General features: G+C 39.2%; 1 protein-coding gene across 2 annotated transcripts in view; it reads right to left on the bottom strand.

The window, feature by feature from the left end:
- Window positions 1–4,677: 4,677 nt before the first annotated feature.
- PTCHD4 (patched domain containing 4) overlaps window positions 4,678–26,100 on the bottom strand; it is a 90,607-nt gene continuing 69,184 nt past the window's right edge. The window contains exon 3 of one of the 2 annotated variants that reach the window (XM_062638449.1): window positions 4,678–14,892. In XM_062638449.1, coding sequence (XP_062494433.1) covers window positions 13,259–14,892 — 1,634 coding nt within the window. In that variant the 3' untranslated portion in view covers window positions 4,678–13,258. The remainder of the gene's footprint in view (window positions 14,893–26,100) is intronic. The other variant, XM_062638450.1, reaches the window with a different exon arrangement.

Genomic DNA, 26,100 nt, shown 5'->3' with positions numbered 1-26,100 from the left:
TGGTTTAGAAATGGACTTTGGAGTCCCCAAGATAAAGGTTGGACATGATGATCTTAAAGGTCTTTTCCAACCTAGCTGATTTTATGATTCTATGATCTTGCACCTAACACATTCAGTACCTTCTTCTCATTGATTCAAGAAAGATATTACACCACCACCTTCAGATCCAGACCACAAGAGTACTGACCTGTCCTGTCTTGACAGTCTGTCCTGACTGCACAAAACCAGAGTGCTGCAATGTGTGGGAGTCACAGTTTAATTTAGTTTCAACAGCAATAGAAGAGTTACTACTGATAATCAGATCAACAGGGATTTCTGCCCAAGCCAATCACTCAGGCACTTACTTAGTTTGTCAGAAATGTTTTATTTGCATCCTGTACTCTAAAACTCAGGTATATTTGTATGAGCTGCAGTCATATCTCTGCAATGCATCTTGGGGAAAAAGTACTTAGTAGTTGTATTCCTTTAAATGAGAAAGGGAGAAACAGCCATCAGTACAACTGCAGCATTCCCAAGTACAATGTACATTGCAGCTATTAATCCGTGATTCTATGATTCTATAAGTGAACATGAATGAGACGGACAGAGTAAAATATGCTATTTTTTTTCCCAGTCTCTAATGCTTCCACATGCTCCCACAATCAGGATCAGTTCACTACAGATGATGGGTTCTTATAGCAGCAACATCAATAATGTTTCTGAAACATTTCAGTCACTGTTAAGAAACTGTGCCAAACCTTTTTGTTGCAGGACAAGATGTATATGTTTTTGTTGCCTGATGCTATGAGCTCATAGAACTTTCAGATGCTAACAATCACTGTTTTATTTTTTTGCATGCTGCAGTAAAGATGCTATCTTTCACACTATACACTGATTTCTGAGGTGTGTGGGAAAGAACCAATGGCTCATAACAGATCTTAGGTCCATCAATCAACACACCACCTAAATTCATATGGATCCAATGTTGAGAGTATGATTGCTGTTGTAAAGGAAGCTCTAATTTTTCCATTTGCAACATGCACAGAAAGCTGTGTCAAACTTTTTTACATCCTTCACAATGATGAGGGGAATTTCATGCCACAGTTCTGGACTATCTTTTCTTCATCACAGCAACCTATGAAGTTTCTGGACAAGCTATTCCTTAGAAAACAGTGAAGAAAGCACTTTAATTCTCTAGGGCATCTCTGTTACTTTGGGTCAAATCTGCATCCTCCCTCATGAAAGTGAAATAATCACAGAATAAATACAAATAGAAATGGCAGCACCTGGCTCCAGCCAGGAGAAACTGTTAATTTTTATTTTCAGGCAAAGCCAGAGCCTCTGAGGCAACAGTAGCTCTCTACTTCATTCATTTTGGCTGGTGTGAACATCTAGTCCCAAGAAAGACTGTATAAGTAGCTATGATATAATCAAGGAAAATTCTTTTATGTTTCCCCTTGAAATAAATCTGTCAGAAGAAGAAGGATGGAGAAAATTGTGTACTTTACGCTAAATTAGTTAAATTAAATATGAAGAGGAAATGGCAGAAAAAGAAAGAAACTCTTATGGCAATGCTATAAATTGGTTGGTTAAACATTTATGATATGACAGCCTTAAATCAGACACAGACACTTGAGGACTAAGGCCTCAGCAGGTAAAGAAGTTTGCTTCATTTGCAGCTATACAATTCAGGCTGACTTAGATCAGCTGAGATTTCCAGCTGTACATACAGGAACCATTCTAATAATCTAATTAGTCTGATTTTCAGAAAAGCTTGTGCAATAGATTGACAAGAGGGCACTTGGCACAGGACCAGTGCAGATATGCTGTTATAGCTGAGTGTCTATTGTGTAGGTTGCACTATTCAGTAGTCCTGAATTTCTAGGCATAAAATTGCTAAATTACTTTAATATGACTATTGGTTTGCAACATGAATGAATCAATTTCAATGACAAAAATATTTCAGCTGAATAATTTCACGCAATTCAGCTGAACGTCCTCAGTATTATTTTACTAGCATCTGAATTTTGCACTTGACGTTACCAATGTTTGGCAGTGGAGATGTTTTGCAGCTCAAATAATACACAATAGAGTTGTTACTTCACCACATGAGATGTCAACTACCCACTTTCACCAAGAAGGGATCCGCAACAACAATAAGGAGAGGCAGGTTTTGAGCAGTGCCCTTTTTTTCAGTTCCTTTTGGGGCCATTAGGTGGTAATGAAGATTGATTTAGAAACAGAAAATAAGTGTATATGTGAAAAATAGCCTGACAAAGATGGACAGGCCTACAGCCTGGGTCAGGTGCTCTCTCCAATATGACTGACAAGGCCACGTCCTCTGCTCCTGCACCATCCCCTCCTTTTCATCTGAAACAAAACCAGGTCCATGGGTAAGGACTGAGTGTTAGTCCAGTAGGTTCCCTCTAGACAGGGTACTGAGAACCAGGACTTCAGGATACAGGCAGAAACTTCGAGGCAAAACCAAAAGGTTACCATTTGCATTTTATGGAGACATGCGAATAAATGTGAAATGCACAGTTTAATATGTCTTTCGAAGCTCACTATTTACCCAAGGGCCAGAGGTGCTTATTCTGGTAGCTCCATTATCAGGAGCAACAGAAGTGATAGCACAGAGGTAGGGGCAGATCTCATAGCTATGAGGCAGTGCTGAGCACAATGTGGGCAGGCTACCTTCTGCTTCCCAGAGATGGGCAGAGAAAACATGAGTAAACCATGTCCCGTGCCTTTCACTGTTAGGGCTTGAACTCACAACTCTGCCACTATGGGAAGAGGAGCTAAGAGCTACCAGGGCTTAGGAGGAGAGGGGAGAAGCCTGAATGTGAAAGCAAGAGAGACCTTGGCAAGAAAGAAGCTGTTGGTATGAACAGTTGGAGAAGAAAGGAACTGGATTATGCCCTGTAGAGACTATTATCTTGTCAGCTCCGTCTGGAAAATTTAAACATTTGGTTGCACTTAGCACAGCTTCAGGGCACTTGTAGCTGGTTTATCTTTTGATAGTCTGTGAGGGACCATATGCTAGCACAGGGTTGCCAGTTCCCGACTCTGACCCACTCTTCCCAAGCCCTGAAATGCCTTGTACCTTTCGTGAGGAAGGAGGTGCCAGTCTCTGGTGCTGTCCAAGGTCTCAGCTACATTTGCTCTTGAAAAACTCCCTGTTCATTTCATTTAAAACTAAATGGAAGGGGAAAGGCAGCTGACAAAATGGTCCTGTAATATACATTAATACTGAATATCTTTCTAGTAAAGAAAAGGAAAATTCTAGCATTTAAGAATAACATTTTATTGTAGATTCTAGTCTTTAAAAGACATAACTATTTGATATAGAATTTCAAGATCAGCAAAGATTGTTATACAAATATGGTCATGGTATAATCTTGAAAATTATTAACAGTTTTCAGCAACAAGGGAGTTTTACAAGGGAAGAAAATCAATATTGACCTACCGTGTTTATCTGTAGCATATTAAAGTTGCCTGCACCTGAGAAATCCCAGTAATTAAACACCTAATGCTAAATTAATACAGAAAAAGGTTAAGCAAATTCTGTAGTTTCAAGGGAGCTAAAAAAGCTGATTATGGGCTAAGAAAAATACTCAAACCAAACAACAAAACAAGCATTAGATTGAAATTGGGTGCAAATGGACATAAGTAACAACCGGAAAAAAATGTCTTCCCTACAGTACTTGATTAATTCAATCTTTTTTGTACTGACTCAACTGCACTGTTTGCAGTGCTCCAAGCCACTCAGCTGTCAGGCTGGATCCCTAATGACCCAACTTAACCCCCAACAAACAAAGTGAACAGCCAAACTGATTGTTGCCCATCACTCCAAAATTATTTCTCAACATTTTCATTGGAGTTGCAATGACCAGAGATACCTCAGAAGCATTAGTCTGACACCACTTTAGACATGTGCTCTCAAGCATATGAACCAGTTATCTTAGGCTGTTCTCCAGCTGTGGTAGCTGCCATAAGATGTATTCAAGGGCCCTCATCCTACAGTAGCTGTCTGAGCTAGATGAATTGCAATACCTATTTCTCTTGTTCGACTATAGCCTAGGAAGGGAAATCTTTGATACGTGATTTTTACATGTCCCTCTCTATCTGGTCATGTGCTCCAATAAAGTATTGGCTACAGACATTTAAGAAGACATTTAATGAAAAGTCACTTTTTCATTAAACTCTCTTAAATGCTTATGGTGCTGTGTCTCTATCCAGCTTATGTTTTAGGGCAATGTTTTTTAAAAAAACACTTTTCTAGTAAGAAGCAGAGATCAATTGCACTGAATCTCTTTAAGGATGCTGAGGGAATACCTAAGACTGTATCCTTTTCAGATTAAAATATCTGCTTACCCCAGTCCTCAGACTGGCAAAGTTTTATAGGCATATTTTTATATACATCTTGATGGCTCCAGTGAAGACAATGGGATTATTCAGTGCTTATGGCTTGTTAGTTGCTTTTGTTTTTGCAGGATCTGGGACTTGATGTTGTTTTCCTACATATTCTGTTCCTCACCAGATGTAGCAGAAGGATATGTATAACGGAATTCTTCACTTCTGCCCCATTCATGCCACCATTCACATTTAATTTAGTAAAGAAGCAATAGCTGATGCCATGGCAAGTTTTATACTAGGCACAAAGCCATCTTTCAATTTTTATTTTTATTCTTTTTTTTTGTAATTGGCAAAGCTGAATTCAACTTCAAGCAATCCCTCTCTTCTCCATTATAAGGGCATATCCAGCACTTCTCCAGAGTATCACTTGAAAGAACTAATGAATTACATTAAATGAAATGTTCTTTTTTATTTTTTTCTCTTGAGGAAATGAGCTTTAACATCATCAAATCCTGTATGCTAATTCTGAGTCAAATATCTTGGTATTTTTTCCAGGAAAAGTGCTCAGCAAAACTTTGCTCTTGCCTGAGTGTTGTACGATTGTAACAAATCACTAAAATGTCCCTGAGATGTCTCACATCAGGGAAATTAAAACCCTGAAAAATATATGTTCTTGGCACAGTCTTTATATATATTGTGAAATTGCTACTGTAATTGCAGGATTTAGTATGTTATGGGGAAAAGACATTTTCTTTTAAGGCCTTTTTTTCTGTAAATCTCAAATTTAAGTCGAAGCACAGAGAGATAAGTGCATCCCTATTTATTTCACTACTTATATGCATGCTTAAATTTCAAGATGCCCTGGTCTGTGAGATTTAAGAATTTGATTAAACTACATCACTTACTTGAGTGCTTTGCCAGATTAAGATCTTCAGAAGTGGAATACTAGTATGAATATAGGCTGCATTGGTGTTTAAAGTTATAACTTTGCTGGTAAACCAAGCAATGACAGGAGTTGTGCTGAGGCCTTGAATGATGCTGACATGGGCTGTCTGTCCATAATATTAAATATTCCTGTAGTCTAAAAGATGGGGAACTGCAAAAAGCTGTTTGGTGAGAATGGTCCCTGGATCATGCCAGCACTGCTTTTCTGGACCAAAGCTATGCCAAGAACATCCCTAGGTATTTAATAGTTTAGAATATTAAATTCCAATACCTTTGTAGTTACAAAACCTGGAATAACCTATAAGACCAACTGCCTTGATTGCACCCTAAGTTCTGTGCTTCAACTGACTTTATCATGCCCAGGACTTAGATTGGGATTCATGGTGCTGTTCGGTAACGGTTTGTTTTTATACATGTGGCTCTCTAAGGTAGTGAGAAGAGAACAAATTCTTGTTCAGGGCTAGATACTGTCACTGTTTAGGCTTTCACAGCTACCTAAGCCCTCTTTGAAGTTCTCGCACAGGTACAATAATGCCAGCTAAGCTGGCACCTTGGTCACTCATTTCTTTCACACTTCATTGTGGAAAGTTGATCTGGTCACAGAACTGAATTTTGCAACTACCTCTTCTTTTTCTGCAGAGACAAAATCGCACATTTCACAAGTTTTACATAGTTAGAATTTGGGTCTACACATTGGGAATTAGGGCCTGTGGTCTGAATAGGTACGTACTACTGGTACTGCTGTGCCAGATGCTGCAACATTTCCTTTGACATACTTTTGAAACCAACGGAGTTTCCTTTAAGCCAAAGTCCGCTTTTTGCAGAGAAAATGTTTTTGTAGCTCAGAGATCATTTTCAGTGTGATAAGTGTAAAAAATATTCAGTCCTCATTGATGGCAGGAAATAAGATCGAAGAAGTGTCATGACAGAATTGCAAGAGAAATAGAAGAAAAATTCTTTGGATCAATATCTATTTAGTTGACTGAACATAAGAAAGAACTTCTTTACTGTAAGGGCTGCTGAGCATTGAAATTAGTTGTCCAGGGAGGCTGTAGAGCCTCCTTCCCTGGAGATATTCAAGAGCCAAATGGACACAATCCTGAGTTATGTGTTCTATGTGACTGTGCTTGAGCAGGGAGGTTGGAATAGGTGACCTCTGGTAGTCCTTTCCAAATTCAACATTCTGTCATTCTATAATTTTGTGATTCTGTGACATGCCTATATAAATTCCCATGTAAAAAGTCTCCATCCATGACTAAATCTAAAATATTTCTTGTCCAATTCTCAAGTGCTTATTGAAAGAAAAATTATACTTTTTGTCCTTTACAGAGGAATTGAGTGCAATATCCAACATGCAGCTGGGAAACTGAGAAGCAGGCTTACAGCAGAGGGCTGCCACACTACCTTACTGTTGGGATATGTCCCTTCTCCAGCAAAAGCTGTGCTAATCTGTTAATGATTTTCATACATAATCAGGGTAGGCTCTGATGTGTGCTCCAGAGAACTCTGCAGCTGATATTGCCAAAATAGTGGTCTTGCTAATTATGGGGAGCCCATTATCAATCTGTTTTAGAAATACTGCCTGGAGTATCCATCAGGGTGCTGTAGAGGTGCTGAAGTAAAGTAAAGCAGGACACTGCTGAGGCACAAATAATTTTTCTCTAGTTAAGTTTGTATCAGCATTTCTACTAAAATACTTGTTTCCATTCAGCCTGGAAAATGTGTTCAGAACAGAAACTTGGCACAAAATGTTCCAAGCAGGGGCAATATTTTCTTTTTGAGGAAATGCTCATTTATTTTTGTTTCTGAGACAGAAATGGAGCTAAAGTCTAGGCATTTCTGTGATAAAAGCATGCAGTAGGAAGCAAAGCCTACAGTAAAAAAGAACCAGGAAGAGCAGAAGTTTATGAGATAAAAAATGTAGGAAAATGGAAATTTAGGGTTAAATATTTTTTAAGTTTTCTTACAGACAATTTTCTCTCTGAGGAAAGTTTTTAGCTATTTAGGTGCTGCTATAAATTAGTTAAGTCTGTACCAGAGTCTGCACTTTGATGCATCCAAGCATCTTCCATTTATGTCAACAGGGTTATGCTCTCAGAGTCTTAAAAAATAAATAGGAAAATTTTGAAGAGGTTGAGAGCACACACAGAAGATTAAAATACAAAACAAGTTGAGCTGCAAAGGAAAGATAGCCTTGGGGAGCAGGAAAGAGAAACTTCATTTTCTTTAATGAGGAAGCAAGAAGAAAATGAGAATAGTGTTGTGGGTATATTGGTATGTCAGAGAGGAAACAAGCAAGGAAAGATGAAATTCCAAACTGCTTCACATTTGTTTGTTTTTAGGAGGATGTTGATTGTCTGTCTGGGAAAGAAGGCCATATCCCCATGTTTGGCCTGAAACCCACAGTATACCTCAACTTTGTGGCGAAGCAATGACGTTTCATCCTATGAGTAGGAGGAGCATCTGAGTTTCACATTGGATCCTTGTTTTTAAACCATGAAGGAGGTAGAAAGAGTTTGGGTAAAGAAGGCCTTGAGGATTAAAAGGAAAAATTTCCAGAAAACTTCCTTCTACCTGAATGATGTTTTGGAAGAAGCGGTTGCACCTCTCCAGTGTTGGTCAGGTGAGGTGATGTATGGAGCTCTGTAATGACAAATGAGGATGTTTCAAAGAACACCTCTAAAAAAAGCCCCTAAACTCTTCCTGGTCAGAAGTGTATGCTTGTGAGCTGCTGTGATCGTAAATTCCAGATTACTCCTGGGGAAATTATGAATTATGGCACTCAGTTCCTGATAGGTACTTCTGCATATCTCCAGGAGGCTGTGATGTTGCTGCTTATAAGGCAGAGAGCGAACAACAGGGACATGCACCACCTATGCTTGCAGCATAGTGTGCGCTTTTCAGTTCTCATTCACAGCTTTTTCAGGTGAAGAAGCAGCTCTGAATCTCATCCCCTTCTCCCCAGGGGTGTCTGAAACCCAAGATGGGATCCTTACGTTGCCATAAATGGAAAACAGGTCATGGAGAGGCCCATGCTGAAGTGAAACAATCTGCACACACTTGGTCTGTGAATGTGTACAGACTGGTTTGTACAAGACTACAGTGAGAAGAAGCTTTTTAGGTAATGGATGAGATTCTTCCCATATTCAGTGTCCTCCCTGTTCAGATGCCTTCTTGTTTGGGTAAGATGGTATGGAGGAATAATCAAAGTTTTGTCTGTCTATAATTTGGTTACACTACCTCCCAAAAAACATGTTTTGCTTGGTGTCCGCTTCACCTTAATTTTCTGAGATAGTCTTAACGTATTTTCTATTTAAAACCTGTTGGAGGATATGCTCCCTCTTTGTGAAATATCCCTTCTCCCCAGCACTACCACATGTCACTTGCTCACAAACTACCTAAATTTGCTTCCTTTTGGTGTTTCCTAGGATATCACATGAGAGCTTGAGGTACTCAAAACCTAGTGTTGCAATGAAAAAGAACTTATTAAAGTTTATAATTACAGAGAAATTAATCAAAGAGACTTAGCATGGTACTTGCATAAAGACAATAAGCCAAGCTCTTATCACAGTGAAATATGGAGTAACTCCATTGGAATAAATCTTAATTATGTGAGAGTCACTACTCAGTGTGACTTAATTAAGAATAGAGCAGTGAAAGCCTTTTGGGAAAAAACAACACTGATTACACAACTATTTTACTGCATATTTCCTCCTTCTCCCCTGGTTCTGTTTCTCCCCACTGGAGAAAATTTCAAAACTAGAATTGTTGAAGCGAACCCAAATCAATATTAGCATGTGGCAGGTCACATCCTAAAAAGGATTTTTTGTTTTTTAAGTAAACAATTGAGAACAATAACCCTGAAAATAATGTCTTTAAATTGTACATGCAAGGTGCCATGCATCCATACTTATCTTGGCCATAAAAAGCATGTTGCTTTCTTAAGCAATAAGTTTACGAAACATCAAGTACTGGACTGCAGAGGTGAAGACTTAACTCTAATGAAAAAGAAGGAGGAATAGATTAACAAAAGTTAAAACAGACCACACGAGAAAGGGTAAAGAAAAAAATACAGAAATATACGTTCACTACAGCCTCCTGAATGCAGCATGCAACAATGGCTATAAACAGATATAATGTTCAACAGTCATATCAACAATGTAAGAAAGAGGTTCGTCATGATTTCACTTCTTACTAGATAGAAAGCATGCAAAGCCAGATATATTGTGGCAATAAATCTGTTGACTTCAACAGAGTTATCTCAACAATGAATTCTAACCAATATACTTTGAGGGAATGAAACCAAAACAGGTAGGAAATGCACACAGGGTTCTTGGCAGATTATGTAGACCATATATAAAACCAGACTTTAAAGGAATATGTTCAATACCCCAAGGACTTATGGTAACTGGGAAAAAAAAAGGATATAATGAAGACCCAGTGTGCAGCATGTAACAGAGTGTCAAATTGATTTACATGGGCTATGTCCTCTCTGTACCAGTGCTTATGTAGCTGCAGCTGAACTGAAAAGGTGATGCAGAAAAGGGTAGAATTCACTGAAAAAAACTGAAAGCAAAATAAGAAAAAAAAAAAAAAGAAAAATACAAACTCCCCATCCCCAAATGATTCCAATATGAACTGAATTATAGAAGAAAATGTTCTTTTTTGTAGCTTCATATCGAAGTTTTCCTTGTTCCAAAAAGAGTGATGTATCTGCAGGAGTAACAGCTGCAATAACTTTTCTTGGTGAATCCAGAGAACAGTTCATAAATAAAGTAATAAAGTGACATCCATAGAAGATCTGGTTTGTTTTCTGCTCCACTCCAGCATTGACATAGAAATAAAAAACTTCTGTTCCCAGGGTGTAATCTATATATCTTGTGTCTGGTATACACAAGTGTTATTGCTCATGCATTACATTGATATTGAGAGAGAAGCTGGTTTGACATCTCATCAAACTCTAACTCATTTATGTAAGCCCACCTTCAGTATTGACATCTTCCGACTTAGCTCATCATCTTCTGCTAGGCAATTTTTGAAAAATAGAAACTTCGTAAGTCAAACATAAAATCTGAGCTGAGTTACTCCTGGGATTTATCCCTAAAATAGATGATTAGGAGGCCAGTTTCTATTTTTATTTTTCTTTTTTTTTCTCTTTCACTTGATATTTGGTTGTTTTAAGTGGGTTTAATTTCACCAAATCTGGTTGAGTCTGCATTGCTGATGTCTGTGTCTCAACTTCTCATGCTGAGCTTCCTTTATTACCGATGGACAGAAAAATAGATATTTTTTAAAGTGCAATTCATTCATGCTTAATGAACAGCTGTAAGATGGGTCAGAAGTGTCTGTCCTTCTCCTTTGGTCGTAAAGGAAGGTCAGGTATAAATGTCTACGTTTGCAGTGTGCAAAGTTAGATGAGATGAATCCTGGCTTTGATGGCTTTAGAAGATGCTACTTTTTTCAGTACAATGCATGACAGAGATCCCTGGGATACATCTGCGTAGTACAAGAGAAGACCAGCAACTTCATCTGTGACACATCCAGAAGTAATACCCAAGGGGCACAGTGGTCTAGCAACCCATGTTTTGTATGGGCAGTGGAGGAAGTGTAAGAAGATATACAGAAAGCTTGACATTCAGAACCACCTGTTCTAAAAATGATGTATATTGCACAATGTCTTTAAGATGCAGATCAAGGTTGGCAAATACCTCCCAACTAGAGATGCATCTCAGCCATAACCCAACGTGAAAACATTCCCTGCTCCTAAACCTTACTAAACCCTTAAGATCTCAGTTTTTCAGCTTGCCCTTGAATATCTTAGGTCAAACCAGTAACCTTGATCTAGCTAGACCTGAAGTTTTGATCTGGATTCAAACTTTGCAACATTGCTTATCTAGAAAGTTTATCTTTCTCCAAGATGTTGCACACAAAAGGTTCCTTGAAGAATCAAGACCTTTGACCACTCTTAAAACACAGAAGTCATTTTTGCAAATGGTAATGGTCAAGTACAGAAAGCGTAGAGAAGAGGGAAACTGCATTTCTTGGAAAGAAAAGCAGCTAATAAATATTAGAACTGGCATTCAAATGGCTTTTTTGTGCTGCATCTGAATTATTTCTGGCTCTCCCTAACCATGAAACAGCAGGAAGAGACGAGATGTCACATAGCAAAGAATCAGCTTCTTGTAGAGGGATTTTTAGTAAAACACATGTACACACCCTCATCAGCAAGCTCTGCAGGTTTGAGACTGAGTTAACCAGCCACAATAGACAAGTATACACATTTTGGAAAGCAGAAAGCTTCCAGACATCTTTTAAAAGTACCAACAAATAATACAGAGTAGACATAAACACTCCATATAGTGATATCTTTACATAGTGTCCTCATGGATACTATATGTTCAGGAAGACCTTGCTCATGTAGGTGATGATATACCATATTCCAGAGAGTAGAATGCAAGCCCTTTTAAAATGCTGAAAGGAGAGATGGACATGGCAAGCTCCAGTGCAGAACTGAGCAAAGAGCAGACAGAAATCACTAGATCTATTTTCATCTCTTCTCTTGGGCTTTTAAGCTGTATAGTTTACAAAGCAAAGAAAGTCATTCATAGTTCTTTACAGTATGATTTCTAGTGTCACATAGTGACTGCGGATTTACTGCACTCTCCTGTGAAATTTCAAATGCCATAACAAAGCTTTATGTTGCAGGTAATCAACACTCAAATATTTAGGAATAATAATAACAAAGACATTTCACCCTCCCCTTCCCACAGGGGACCAATCTGTCCTTTTACAACCAGGAGGTGATTCATCCCCATGCAAACCTGAACAAGGTCTTTTTGTGTGTGCCAGGTGTTTGACTGATGTTTTGCTTAAAGAAGGGGAAAATCCCACTTTCTGCAGCATATTGCAAGTACCAGCAAACATATACCTTTGTCCACTGGACCAAACATATAATGATAATACTGTACAGGTGCTCCAGAGCTGACTCAGATTTTACATAATCACATTATTCCTGTGATATGCAATCTATCATCACATTTAAAGTGCCTGCTTGATTAATATTCAGTATTTAATGTCAACACTGAGAAATTAGAATTCACAAGTGTTACACTGCAGGAACTGCAAATACTGCTGCAGTAGTGATGGCCTTTAGTTTTGTGAGATCTGTTATTTCAAGGGGAATTTCACAATTTGAAATTACCAAAAATGTAAGCATGGTGTTAACCACCAGCTGTAACATTGTGGGATAAAAGTCATGTGTTACATTTAAAGAAACTAAACTTTAAATTTCCAAATGGCTATGATTATTTCTTCTCTTATATAAACAGTACTTCTATACCTAAACTCTGTAACCTTGCCATCCATATTCACAATAACACTCTAATTGTGGTGTTACAGGTATACATGGTATACTATAATTGGGAAGTACTTTGGCTTAGGTTGGTTTAAACATCTACTTCCCAAGTGCATAGGTTTCATCTTAACCAGCTTCTCAAGAAAATAAGAAAAATATAGCATGGCATTTTTTTTTTATCTTTCTTGGACATGTTCCCTTTTCTCATTTGAAATGTTTTTGGACAATTTTTATCAAACAAATCTGCCTCTTTCTCTACTTTTTACTTAATTGTAACTCCTTTTTTTTTTCTTTTTTTTTTTTTTTTTACCTTTACTTCATTATGACAGATCGAGCAATATCCATTAGAACTACAGTTTGAGATTCAGGAACATTTAATGGCTAACAGACTCTTCCCTGGTGAAGGATGAGGATCCAAAGGAAATATTTGAGATCAATTTTACTTTCATTATTTTTGTTAAAAAAAGTTTGCACCTTGATGTGTCATGAATACCCCTTCTTGATCTTCCTTTGCCTTGTCAGACCTGGCCAGCACAAGCAGCTGAGATCTTTGCTCTATTTTCCCTGCATCTCTGTGCAATGCTTTTTTAAAAAGAGAATATATTACTATTTTTACTAAGCCTTTCAAACCGCTGTAACATGATCAGGATTCTCCTGAATCTCTATGCATTCGATCTCTTCTCGTTCCTTCCTTTTGGCTCGTTTCTTTTTCTTGTGGTGCTTTTTGGAAGGTGGAAAAAAGGTTAGAAAGACAGGCAAAATAACAAAACAGTGCAGAAGTGTGCAACTGCCGGCAAGCAGCAAGCATTTGAACAGTGTGAAGGTCAAGTTTGAAGGCACAAAGAGAAGGGGGACCAACCCAATAAGGAAAGAAGAAACGTTCTGCAAAATGGCTGTCCCATGCTCTTGGAGGGAGTTCTTTATACACTGAGTTCGGGTGTGCTCAGTAGCTAGTACAAATGTATAAAGCAGGGGTGCACAGTGATCTATGGCAAAATTCAAAGTGTAGATAAGGCACAATATAGAAATGCAATCCATGTCTACATTCCATAAAGTCATCAAGCCAAGGACACCCAGCTCTATTGAGGTGACACTGAGAATTAACCAGAAATTTCCCAGAGGATGGATAACCAGGAAAAAAGTCAGTATTAACATCAGCAGGATGCCAAAACCAGAAATCAGGACAGGCATAGTTACTGACAAACCGTAATGGTCCATGAAAACAAAAGTAGGATTGAACACAATGAACTTGATGCTCTGTATAAGAGAGAGGGGTCTCAGCTTCTCTAACAATTCTATTGCCTCCCTCTGTGTGTTTTCACTAGTCCTGGCCACAAGGTACAAACGAGAAGCAATTATATTGTTCTCATCTCCAGCTTTGGAGAAAATAATGTCATTTTTGAAGTGCTGAAATTCTGGCTTTTTTAAAAAGGAGCTCTGGAGAATGCTGATAAAGTCACTTTTATTGGTTGCACTGATGTTACCCACACGAAGGTACTGGTAATACTGCTCAATCCAGGACACTGTATTGAACCCCTGGCTTATTGTTTTTAGGTCTTCTTGCACAGTGCCATTCCAGTACTCAAGAGGTTCATAAATGTAAAAACCTATCACTGGGCTGTAGTTGCTGAAATACTTCTGTTGTATGAGGGCATAGGAGACGCTTGGAGACTCACTGGCAAGAAGGTTGATAATGTTGGCTCCATCATTAATCTGTAAGCACCCCATAAAGGAGAAAGAGGCATAGATGAGATAAAGTATCACCACAAATGGCTTGACATATATGTTGGTAATCCACTCATTGTAATGCTCTCGGAGGAAATGCTGGATAAAGTGATGCTGGTAAGGGTCAGTCTCATGGTGAGAAGTATGCTGATGGCCATCGTTCATCATGGTCTGGAACCACACAGGTTTTCTGTCCAGGTATTCTGCTGAAGGGATTTTGCAGCAGAAGATGCTGTGATAACGGTTCTGCTCCAACTGGCCAGCAAAGACCAGGCAGGAGCCAAAGAAGGAGAAGATATAGAAGTAGTTCAACAGGATGGAGACACACATGTTCTGGCAAAAGACTTTTACAGCTTCGATGTTGGTGAAAGGACTTGCACCCATGCCAAAGGCTATGAAATACAAGGAGCTTGTCATTGTGTAGGAGACCATGACATCTGAGTAGGCATCTGCTACTCTGTCCTTGAATGGCAGATTCTCTCTGGTTCGACGCCATCCTGAGAGAAGTTCAAACACTCCTTTGGTTCCATGACCTGGAATGAGAAAACAAAGTACGTACATGTACCATATATAAAGGGGTACCATCCTCCAGATTTGGGAAGGTTTTTTTGTCTTCCAGGAGTCAAAAAATTTTATCAGCTAAATTTTGTTATGATTTTGAAACTAGTTAAACAAATGAAAAATTATGAGGTGTCTGTCTAAAACTAGATACCAGAATTCATGTGCAGCTGCTTAAATTAATAGCTGATATTCTGAGACTCTCCATGCTCAGAAATAAAATTGTGAAATAGCCTTTAAAAGACAGTCATTGATTTTAATGGACATTGAATTAGTTTTCATATTCACTGCATATATAGGACATAAAAGAACATGAAGTTTAGTGCAAGTCTGAGGCTCATTCATGAAATTTCTTGTGGTATTCTACTACATCTTTCAAAATATTCAGTTTCATACACTTAGAAATGCAAGTAACAACAATTTATTCCAGGGAGTATAAATTGAAGGCATTATCTGAGAAATGAGCAGGTGTGACCAAGAAAGGGACATCTTCGTTCTTCATGCTAGACAAAGGAAAAGATACACTGCCATTAAGTACAAATAACCAGAATAATTTATATGATGGTTCTCTACCTATTGAGTGAAATTGGAACTCCTCAGTGATAGTACACTAGTTTCCATACTCTGTAAAGTTTGACATGCTGATAGTAAGGATGGAGAGTACAATACTGGCTAAATCATTGGTCTACACTATTGTCTAGAAAACATATAGTTGGTTTTTTTTCATTATTTTGTCTTCATCTGTCTCTCTTTCTCTTAGGTATTTAGAGCTCATTTGGATGAGAAGGAATTCCCTTAGCTCACATGAGAGGACATTCTGAAAAGAGTCAGATGTGGTCAGTGCTCCATGACAAGTTCTTACTTTGTGTTCCAAACTGAAAATTATTTTAGGGGTATGATTTTTTAATAAATTAAAGCTTACTACAGACTTACTTTCATTTTACTCATCATAATCACAGCCCTACAGGTATTAAACTTTGGGACAGAATGATAAAGTTGAAACTAATCTTACTAGAAAATGTTTAATTAGTAAAGGCTATTCATGTATACATTTTAATACAACTTGTATGTTGAATATATATATACACAACCATATTCTTTTATTTCCTAGCAGAGAATTTCAATTTGGGGGAAAATACAAAAACTGACATTAAAAAACACAGCCAAAAGGGTTTGGCTTTCAACTGAAACTCCTGATCAAAAATGAAAACCATATATTTGGGCTTTGCTGAGAAAGTGGGAAGATCTCTATGATTCTATCATTCTCTGCACTTTGGATCAAGCCCTGACAAAATTCTGGACAATATAAGGAAACACAGTACTGAGCAAATAAAGAAGTAGAAGCAGACTGCAGATGCCTCCTCCTCTGTGTGCCTTCATTCTCTGCAGTACAAGAAGTGTATGCAACACAGCATGCACAAAGGTAATTTTCTTGTAACAACCAGAAATATGACAACAGGAGATTTGCAAATAATGAAGTGTATAAGAGTGAACAAGAAGATTATCGAGCTTGTCTTTTGATTTTAATTCTTTGGATTCCTTCAGCTGCTTATTTTGCCCAAAGGAGACTCCTGACAGTCATTCTGGACAGGGAAAATTACAGCATAAACTGTCAAGTTCTGTGAATGTTACCTGTTTTACTGCAAATCAGCATCCCCAGTGAAAGGTAAGCATACAGTATTACAGAAGTCTTGCAGTTAGCAAAAAGCCTGATGTCTTCTGTATCAGCATCTTGGTTCAGGAGGGACCTTGAGCTCCCTGGTAAATTTAGGGTCAGTCTCTTCAAATTCTCAAGGCATGACTGTCTTGCACACTGTCACTTTCAGACCATCAAGCAGAAAGAATTAGTTCGTTGGCCTGAATGAAGCTGCAGAATCCAGTGATTTGAATGCAGTCTTGCATTATGCTTAAAACAAGTGTGCAAGTAGCCTGCAGGGTGCAGGCAAGGCTGAGTGGTCACCACTTCCAGTGTCCGTGTCCTCTCATCATTTTATATAATGGGATAAGAATTATAGAATCAATTAGGTTGGCAAGGACCTTTAAGATCATCAAGTCCAACTCCCAAGTCCACCACAAAATCATATCCTAACACCATATATACACATCTTTTCTATACCTCCAGGGATGGTGACTCAACCACTTTGCTGGGCAAAGGGTTCCAGCACTTGACAACCCATTTGGTGAAGAAATGTTTCCGAATATCCAATCCAAATGTCCTCAGCCAAATGTTCACCAGCTAGGTGTTCCTTGGCTAAGATACATGTGCTAATTGGCCACCTGGATGTTACCAATAAAATACAAAATAGTGGAGTTCTGCCTTCTACCTCCTAGGTACTAGGAAGTAGATCCTAGATTAGCACTAAGAGGTACTAACCCAAGATTTTTTCTACTTTGTAGACATGAATTTTCACAAAGCTTCCAAGATTGTAGTAGTGTCTGAGATATCTATCCCCATTCCAAATGTCACTGAAATGGGTCCATTATTTGCAGGCTATTGTTGTAAATGTATAGTAAGGATAACTGTGGGAGTCTCTTGTTAGAGATCAAAGCTAAAAATGTTTGGCAAACTCAAATAAAAAATAAGAGATTCTGAAAATGCTAAAATAGTGTGGATCATTGTAATGTTTATAGATTGGAAATTTATGAAAATAAGTCCTTTTAAAGAAATGGTTTAAGTTACACTGGACTGGCACTTTCCAAAGAATCCATAGGTGAAGCAATGCTCTACCAACTTTATTAATTTACAGTAATATTGACTTTTCTCTTCTTATTCCACAGTTTCACTTATCTGCCCACCTGTAAGATTATATTCATAGTTCCATCTTTGGCATGTTTTTATTGTTATTAAGTTATAAGTTTTAATGTATCACATTCTCAGTGATGAATAGTAGGTGCAACTAATTCTATAGTAGGTATGTAATGATTAATAGAAGGAGGTTTCATTGTGAAGATTATGTGTATGCAAAGACTAACCAAGAGTATACACTAATATGTATACATGAGCTTTTGTTAATACTGAAAATTAAAATACTGTAATTGAACTCTAGATTTTTTTTCTAATAGAACATGTTCTTAAAGAAACAAAATTTTGATATTTGTAACTTCTTTGTGGATAAAAATCAGCACTGATGTTTTTATGATTGTTATTATTACACAGATTTAAAATTTTCGCTTGTCTCTCTTTTACAGATAACTTCAGCTTTATTACACAAATACAGGAATTAGGAAATACAGAGCAGGAATTCTCTTGCTGCCACAAGAGGAAATGTTTGCTTGACTGCTTTTCCCACATCATTACTCCAACACCAAGTGTTCCAGCCAGCCTTTGTTGTTCTCCCCAAATAAGCACCTCTATTCCTTTTTCCCAACAAGGATACAAATCCATTTTTTTCTGAACATTTTCTGACATTTCTGGTGATTCAGACACCACAGACACTCTGTAAAATTCTATTCCTTCAGCTTCATCACTAATGTCACTGACAACATTGAAAGTAGAGTTAAACTCACTGAGCATTCTAGGAAGGTTCACGGGGTCTTTGGCTCTGGGTCAAAACTGCCGAATTTCCCTGGTACTAACATGACATGAATGAAGTACAGCAATTTTTATTTGCCAGACAGGCAATGGCCTATGACTACTTAAGAAGAAAGGAGACAACAAACATTTTTTTTCTAGTACTTGTGAGGTTACGAGAGCAAGTAAGGGAGGCTGCAGAGAAGGTAGAAATATATAATGCTTTTTCTGCCTCATATTTCAAAACAAAAAAGTAATTATGAGCAGATATTTAAAATAAGTTTGAAGAGGATAGGGACAGAAACGAGAAGAGTGAAAAAACAGATTAAAGACCACTTAATACAGTTAAAAATAAAAATTGGAAAAATTAGGATGAATGCCTTGGGGAATAAAAGCAGCAGAGAACAGCCTGTTTGCATACAAGCATCTTAAGGGTGGGTGTCAAGAGAATGGGGTCAGATATCTTTCAGTGGTGGCCAACAACAGGATAAGGGGCAATGGACACAGACTGAAAGTTCCATCTGAATATGAGGAAGAACTTCTTTATTTTGAGGGTTGCAGAGCACTGGAACAGGCTGCCCAAAGAGGCTGTGGAGTCTTCTGCCCTGGAGATTTTCAAAACCCACCTGGACTTGTTCCTGTGTAACCAGCTCTATGTGAACCTGCTTCAGCAGGGAGGTTCGACTAGATGGTCCTTTCCAATCTTAACCATTTTGTGAACCATAATGTGATTTCTGCTAGCTTGTGGCCACTCTGCAGGCCTGAACCCGTCAGTGGCATTCAGCTCCCAAGTTTTGGTTCATTCCCATTACAACATGAATCTTATTAAAAAAGTAACTGCATCATGGGGCACTTCTGTTAAACACACAGACTATTACCAATGCCTTCATGTGTGCTCCAAGTGATGGCATTTATTTCTTCTTGCATGAGCACTTCAAAAGGCCTTTTAAATAATTCTGGGAATTGCTGCTAAGACCAAAACATAAAAGAGTTAGTCTTGTTATGGGCATTTCAGTGCAGCCTGGCAAATAGCAACCCTGTGAGTGTTTGAGGCTGAAAAGCAGTGAGAGAGTGGCAAACATTTGATTCTGTCTGGTGTTTGCTGCATAATGCCATTTCAGGAGAGCTCAGTATCAGCCAGACCCTACTCCCATGAAATACTGGCAACTTCTCAAGCGCAGCTATAGCTGTGAAAATACCTCTTTCTTTTCACCTGTTGGAAAGGGAGCTGAGACTTTTAGCCTGGGAGCCTGACTTTTAGACTGCTAAAATTACATAAGTATAATCATATCATCCATCTGCACACTGTTTTCCTAAATCTTCCCACTGCAGAAGGAAGTCTGTACAGAAGCCTGTAGAAGAAGAAAACGATGTAGTGATGTAGCAGTCATAGAAGAGTCCCACTGTGACTTCTAAGATCCTAAAGAGCTGCAATCTGTAACTTACATTAATGCCAGGCTGTTGGAAACACAGATGAAAAGCAATGGTTCACTTGCTCTTTTGGTCTCCTTTCTTTTACATGCTCTCTTCAGGTAATCAGGTCCACAGTCCTTGACAGCCCCCTCTCTTTACTCTTTCCCATCCACCTCAAAATATTTTTTTTCCCAGGCAAAATAAAATGCCTAGACATGAGCAAGCAACTAGGGAACTGGGCTAAACTGCATGGTGATCATTTACTTACATGTCACATCCTTTTGGCAGATCCTCAATCTTCCCTCAGTTTGTTTCTCATTTTTCAGACTCCAAGGCAAACACTGTTATCCCTGTTTGCACAGAGACCAGTTTAATGGGAACTTGATCTTGATTTGAATTAAGAATAATTAGTGCTAATATGAATTGGGTATCTCTGATTTTGTATCTTATCCAATTTTGGATCTTTCATATTGACAAGGCCTTTCCAGAGCTTCACCAGAAGCATCCCTGGGTAGAAGCCCGGGGTTTAAGCACTGGAGAAAAGCCGAAGACCCGGTGGTCTAGATGCAAACATGTTTCTGACTGAAACCTACTGACACCACTTGAATACACGTTGTATTCAAGGCTTGTTTGCTACAGTTTATTTCAAGGTCAGATTTTACAGTTTTTAATGCCTAGAAGCTCCTTTTCTTGTTAGAAGGAACTGAAATATTAAATAGCAACACCCCTCACCCTATGCATTGAAACAGAGCTGAACACAGAGAACATTTCAATGGATGTCATTACTCATCAGGCTGCAAACCTCATTATGAGAGATTTATGTTTGAGCTCACATACACTGCTTGCAAATTGTATATAAAGTTGGAATCCTGCTTAGTTTTCTGCTGTGCTTAGCAATGAATTAAAATGCTTTTCACTGTTTCTCATCTAAGCTTTTTAATGAATATTGTAAACAAAGACTGCACATATGGAAATTACTATTCATTGATGGGAGTTTAAGTGACATATAGAAGACAAAGTATTAATTTAGATCAAGCTTTTAATGAACTGATTATATATTCATTGATGCAAAAAGCATAGGATGGACTTGTGACACTGATCAGAATGCTTTGTTTTTAACCTGGGTTTGATAATCCAGTAACATCCAAAGGAAAATCAGATGGATAAGGTACTAGTGAGTCCCAAAGAAACAAAAATGCTTTTATCAAGTGTGGATTCTGTCATTCAGAAAAAAATAATCTATACTTGAATTATTACACAAACAATGAGTTTAGTCATTTGCTGCTTTCTAGCAGAGAGAAACCAACTGTGGATTCTTCACAGAAAACCAATAAACCAGTTAATATTTGGAGAAGAAAATAGAAGCGGAGAAACGAATAAAATGTGTGAAAGTATGTGTGTCTGAAAAATGACTGGTGCATTTGTAAACTTGAGCAAATGAAGAGAGCACAAGAGTGTTTGAAGAGAGTGGGACAACTTTTGGAATTACCCATGAGGGAAGTGCATAACATTTTTAGTGGTGGGACCTAGTTATGAAAGCGTAAAGCTTTTATCTTTTGGTGATAAGACACAATTGTCTGCATAATCTGGATGCTAGAGTGTAACAAGTAATAAGCAGGAAAAATTTCACCCTTCACTTTGCCAGTGAATCTAGTCATCTGGCCGACCCAACCTTGAGGGCATCTATCTCCCTTTGAAAGGGATATAGTCTGTCTGATATTCCCCACACATCTCCAAAGCCTAATGAGGCACCATTCTTCCCCAGTGGCTGAAGACCTGGTCCTGTGATTAGCTTGGTTCACAGGGTTTGCACGACTGCTGCATCTTGGCGGAAGCAGCCCATTTTCATTTGGTACCCTAGGGCCAGGTTCTAGCTGAGAAAAGCATGGCTAACTTCTATCTTGATAATTAATGCAGGTCAAATCCGTTCCTTCTTTAATATTTTCTATTTGTAAATTACTCCAGCTGGTGAACACTAAGGTGCAGAGCATAACACGTGTGCTCTTCATGCAGCCACTGAGGTTTCCATCTAATCTACATATCTTGATGTAAAACCACACTTTTTCAGCAATGAAGAGACAGCTCTAGACCAAAGAGAATGGACCCATCTGCTGACACTGATATTTTTAACAGTGGTGTTAATGCAGGACTTGCTGACATCTGTTTACTTTGGAACAGGGGTGGCGAGGCAGAGCAGGAGGCAACGTTAGCTTTTTGCTTCCATTAGCTGGGAGTGAAGGAAATAAGGGGGACTTATTCAGCAATTTGATAAATATGTATTAAATCTCCCTTTCCTTCCCCAAAAGCCCAGGTTCTGCATTGCACAGGGATGTGGAGGAAGGCTGCTCTGCTGCCCTTGCCAAGCCCAGGAAGGAGGTGTTCTGTGCACTGCAGCGCTGGGCTGCCTGTGCCCTGCTGCAGCACTGCAACTCCGGTTCAGGTCATCCCACCAGTGGGACTACTTGAGCTGGGAAGTCTGCTTTTAGCTGCTGCCAAGCAGCTGATGCAGCAATGTGACTGCTGCCTTATGTCGAGATACACAAGCTGTGCTGCTCACTCAGTAATGCTGGAGGGGTGCAACATCCCTCTCCCATATTCCCAGTTTATCCCTAAAATCTAGCCTGGAGATTCCATGTTGCAGATCCAAGATGTGTAGGTTACATTTCTTCCATTTATCAAACAGCAGTGCCAGGAAATATTGTAGATGAAGATATTAATTCAGCCAAGCTGCCAAGTGGTTATAATGGTCCTCAGCATGCCTTTGCATGGGCAAAAGGCTATCCTTGGATCTAAGAGTTTCCGCTCATTAAAGAGTGAAAAGCAATATGAACCAAAGAAAGAAGAAATGGCTTCTTGAAATGACTGAAATAAACCCCTATTTCTTTTGTTTCTTTATGCAGCTCTATTAAATATTACAACTGAAGCATATTGATGCTGTGCCAGCTGCTCACAGCTAGACTCGAATGACAATTGTTCAAAGACCTGTAACACTAATATGGACCATTCAGGAGGTTAAGAGGACTTTCATGTATTCATGAAGGAAAATTGCATGGAAAGGGTCATTAAAGTCAGAAGCAACAGATCTGGATGTGAGAGGCAGAAAGCCAAGTGGTAGATGGAGCAAAGGGGAATGTTTTGAAAAAGGATGACTTTACAGTGCAGTTAACCCATTGAAAGCCTCATTTTTAAAGCACGTGACATTGGCTACTACTAGAGATAAGATACTGAAATAGATAAACTCTTTGGCCTGAGTCAGTCTGAATGATTTTACGTCCTTCTGTATTATTGAGGCTGACTGCATTAAAATCCATATACACATGAAGAATGAATTAAAACTGTGCAAGTCTTCCTGCCCTTAACTCTGGTACTTGTGGTTTTGACTTTACTAATTTTATTCTTATTGTTATAACATTCAGAAACTTGTCTTTAAACTGATACAAACACTTTCCTCATTCACTGTATGGTCTCAGGTCCTATTTACCCTTATCATTTGTACACAGCACTGATTGCAGATTGATTAATTATATTGCCAGGGGTCCATATGGCAGTGCCTGCATTCATTCCTACATCCTCCATGTACATTTATGAATATCATGACCTCTGTGACACTATTATGGGCATTACACCAATTTGTTGCCAGGGAAATTGAGGCAAAAAGAAATCTAGTTTTAAAATATTATTGGGATCCATCAGTGTACACCTGTCATTGACCAGACCTTGCTGTTCTCATGTAACCCAGGACTTTTATTGTAATATATACTTAAAGCCTGATATCATCCAATATATGTATATGTCATACTCTGGGGATTCATACCTTGGGTGTTAGACCAAGACACAGAAGTAAACTGTGCAAGCTAATAGGCATCTGTTAAAATATTTTGCTTCCCAATTCTGAAGATAGCATAACTGCTGCATTTTCCACAAGCCCTAGACTCCTTCCCTTGTTGCTTTTCAACCTTTTCAAGAGGCAGGACTGTCACCAGAAAAGGCCTCCTTCCCTGCATATCTCCGATTCTCCCTCTAAATCACTGACCAGGGGACCCCCTGTAGAGCTGGAGTTAGGCCAACAAGCCCTTTCCCAGTTTTGTGGTGCATGTCGTCATCTAAAAAATGCTTCTCATAAAACCTAGTGAAATGGTAGTACATAAAGGACAAGATGAGCTTTCTTTTCATGGCAAAACTCCCACAGACATCTAATAGACCCAGTGCTGGCATTAGAAATATAACTGGGCTTGTGCAGGCCTTAAAAAATCCTTTCCCAGTCAGCAGCATTTAGCAGCTCATTAATGTATTTGAAACCTGACCTTCAGTAGTCTGTCCCAAGAGGGTATAATTAAGCTTTTCACTTAATTATTACACTGGCTAAATTCATCATAGACTTAATATATAAGGAACATTTTGTGGTTTTTCTTGGGGGTGTGTTTTTGGCTCAGGAGCAGTGAGCCAGCTGGCTGACCACACTTTTCCCATTATTATTTTGAACACCCACAATTTCAGATGTAAATAATTTTGAACATTAAATTGGTTTGCATGTGTATTTTCCTAATACCTCAAGGAGGGCTGGAGTGGTAGCCCTTTCTCTCATGAACCTTTTGTTGTGCAAAGGTCCATGCAGAATTCATTTGCGATTCCTAATCTGCATCCATTCTAATGAATTAAATATTTCTAGTGCCAATTTTCTGTCACAGAGACCAGCTGGTGTAATCTAAGAATCACCATGGCATTTTACATTTTTAGCCTCTACAATAAAATATCCATACCCAAAGACTAATTTGCACCTGGGAATTATTTGGGAAAGTGCCATGAATGCAGCAAAATCATGATAACATATCACTAGTGCCAGCTGTAGGATCAAACCCTGTCTATTCTGAGCACATCACTCCCACCTCACTTTCTTGTGTGCATTCACTAATTTCTCTGACCATTAGAAACAAGAGAGTTTTTAATTGTAATAGGAATTGAGGAGATGATCTCTGACTCTTTTCCTCTGATATTCTGATTCAGGTATCCTTCATCTCTAAAAAGTCTAACAGGAGTTAGAGGCTCTTCTAAGGAGCCCAGTGCTGTGAAAGAAAAAGGCGGAACAAGGAAGCTGCTAAATCAAACTCATTCAAGCTCTCTGTTTCTAGTGATTTTCATACACTTTCAAATGTGGCATTGTCAGTCATTGCAGTAGGTGTAAGGCAGAGGTAACCTGAACCCAGACTACAGACCACATTTAATTGCTTGGTAGATGTAACTGAGAGAAATCTGGAAAGTGGCATCCTGTTAGGAGCACGGTGAACAGAGCGGGTAGAGGCAGTTCGCGCAGGCAGGGGAGTGGGATGGTGAGCACTCGTTGTATGACCATGGCCCGGTCTGGGAGCTCTGCTCTGGCTGCCCCAGCGGTGGCAGCATAGGCACCCAGACAGAGCCGATGAGAGGAGAGGCTGCAGTGCAGAGCTCGGGGTGTAGAGAGTGCCTGCACTGGTCTGGTGAGGGGAGGGTGCACAATGGGCAGGGCTGCACTCGGTGCTCCCTGGCGGAGGTGCTCCTGCAGCAGGGGCTGAGCTGCGGGATGCTGTTAATAGGCTGCGAGATGTCAGGGAAGCTGAGAGGAAGCAGGAATGCTTGCTCCTGGCCCAAACTGTGCAGAGGCCTCGAGCTTCCCCTTTAGCTCATGAAGGAAAGAAGGAAGCCGTTAACCTGGGAAGCTGGGAATTAGTGACAAAAACAAACAAACAAAAACAAACAAACAAACAAAAAAAAGCAACAAAAAAAGGAGGAAAAGGACAATCAAAAGCAAGGGGTTTCCCTCTAAATCCCCTGTCCCCACGCAGAACCGCTTTGCTGTCCTGCAGGGGGCTAATGAGGAAACGCACTCGAGCCAGAAACAGCCGGCTGGTGCACTGGTAAAGAAGATCTCTACTGGTGCTGCCAGGAAAAAGCGGCGGGTCGTAGTAGTAGGGGACTCTACAATGAAAGGGACAGAAGCACTCGTCTGTCGGCCTGACCCCATCTCAAGGGAGGTGTGTTGCCTACCGGGGGCACGGATCAGGGATGTGGCAGAGAGGCTGCCTGCTCTAGTAAGTCCCACGGACTATTACCCATTTCTGATGATCCATCCCTGGCAGTGTTCAAGACCAGGTTGGACGAGGCCTTAGGTGATATGGCTTAGTGTGAGGTGTCCCTGCCCATGGCAGGGGGTTTGGAACTTGATGATCTTAAGGTCCTTTCCAACCCTAACTATTCTATTCTATTCTAGTCTGTAACTGAAAGA

The sequence above is a fragment of the Pezoporus occidentalis genome, unplaced genomic scaffold (genome assembly GCF_034315485.1).
Source record: "Pezoporus occidentalis ecotype Australia unplaced genomic scaffold, CSIRO_AGI_Poc_V1 ctg57, whole genome shotgun sequence".
NCBI lineage: Eukaryota > Metazoa > Chordata > Aves > Psittaciformes > Psittacidae > Pezoporus > Pezoporus occidentalis.
The sequence above is the reverse complement of the archived record's forward strand: the minus strand, read 5'-3'. Positions and strand labels throughout refer to the sequence as shown.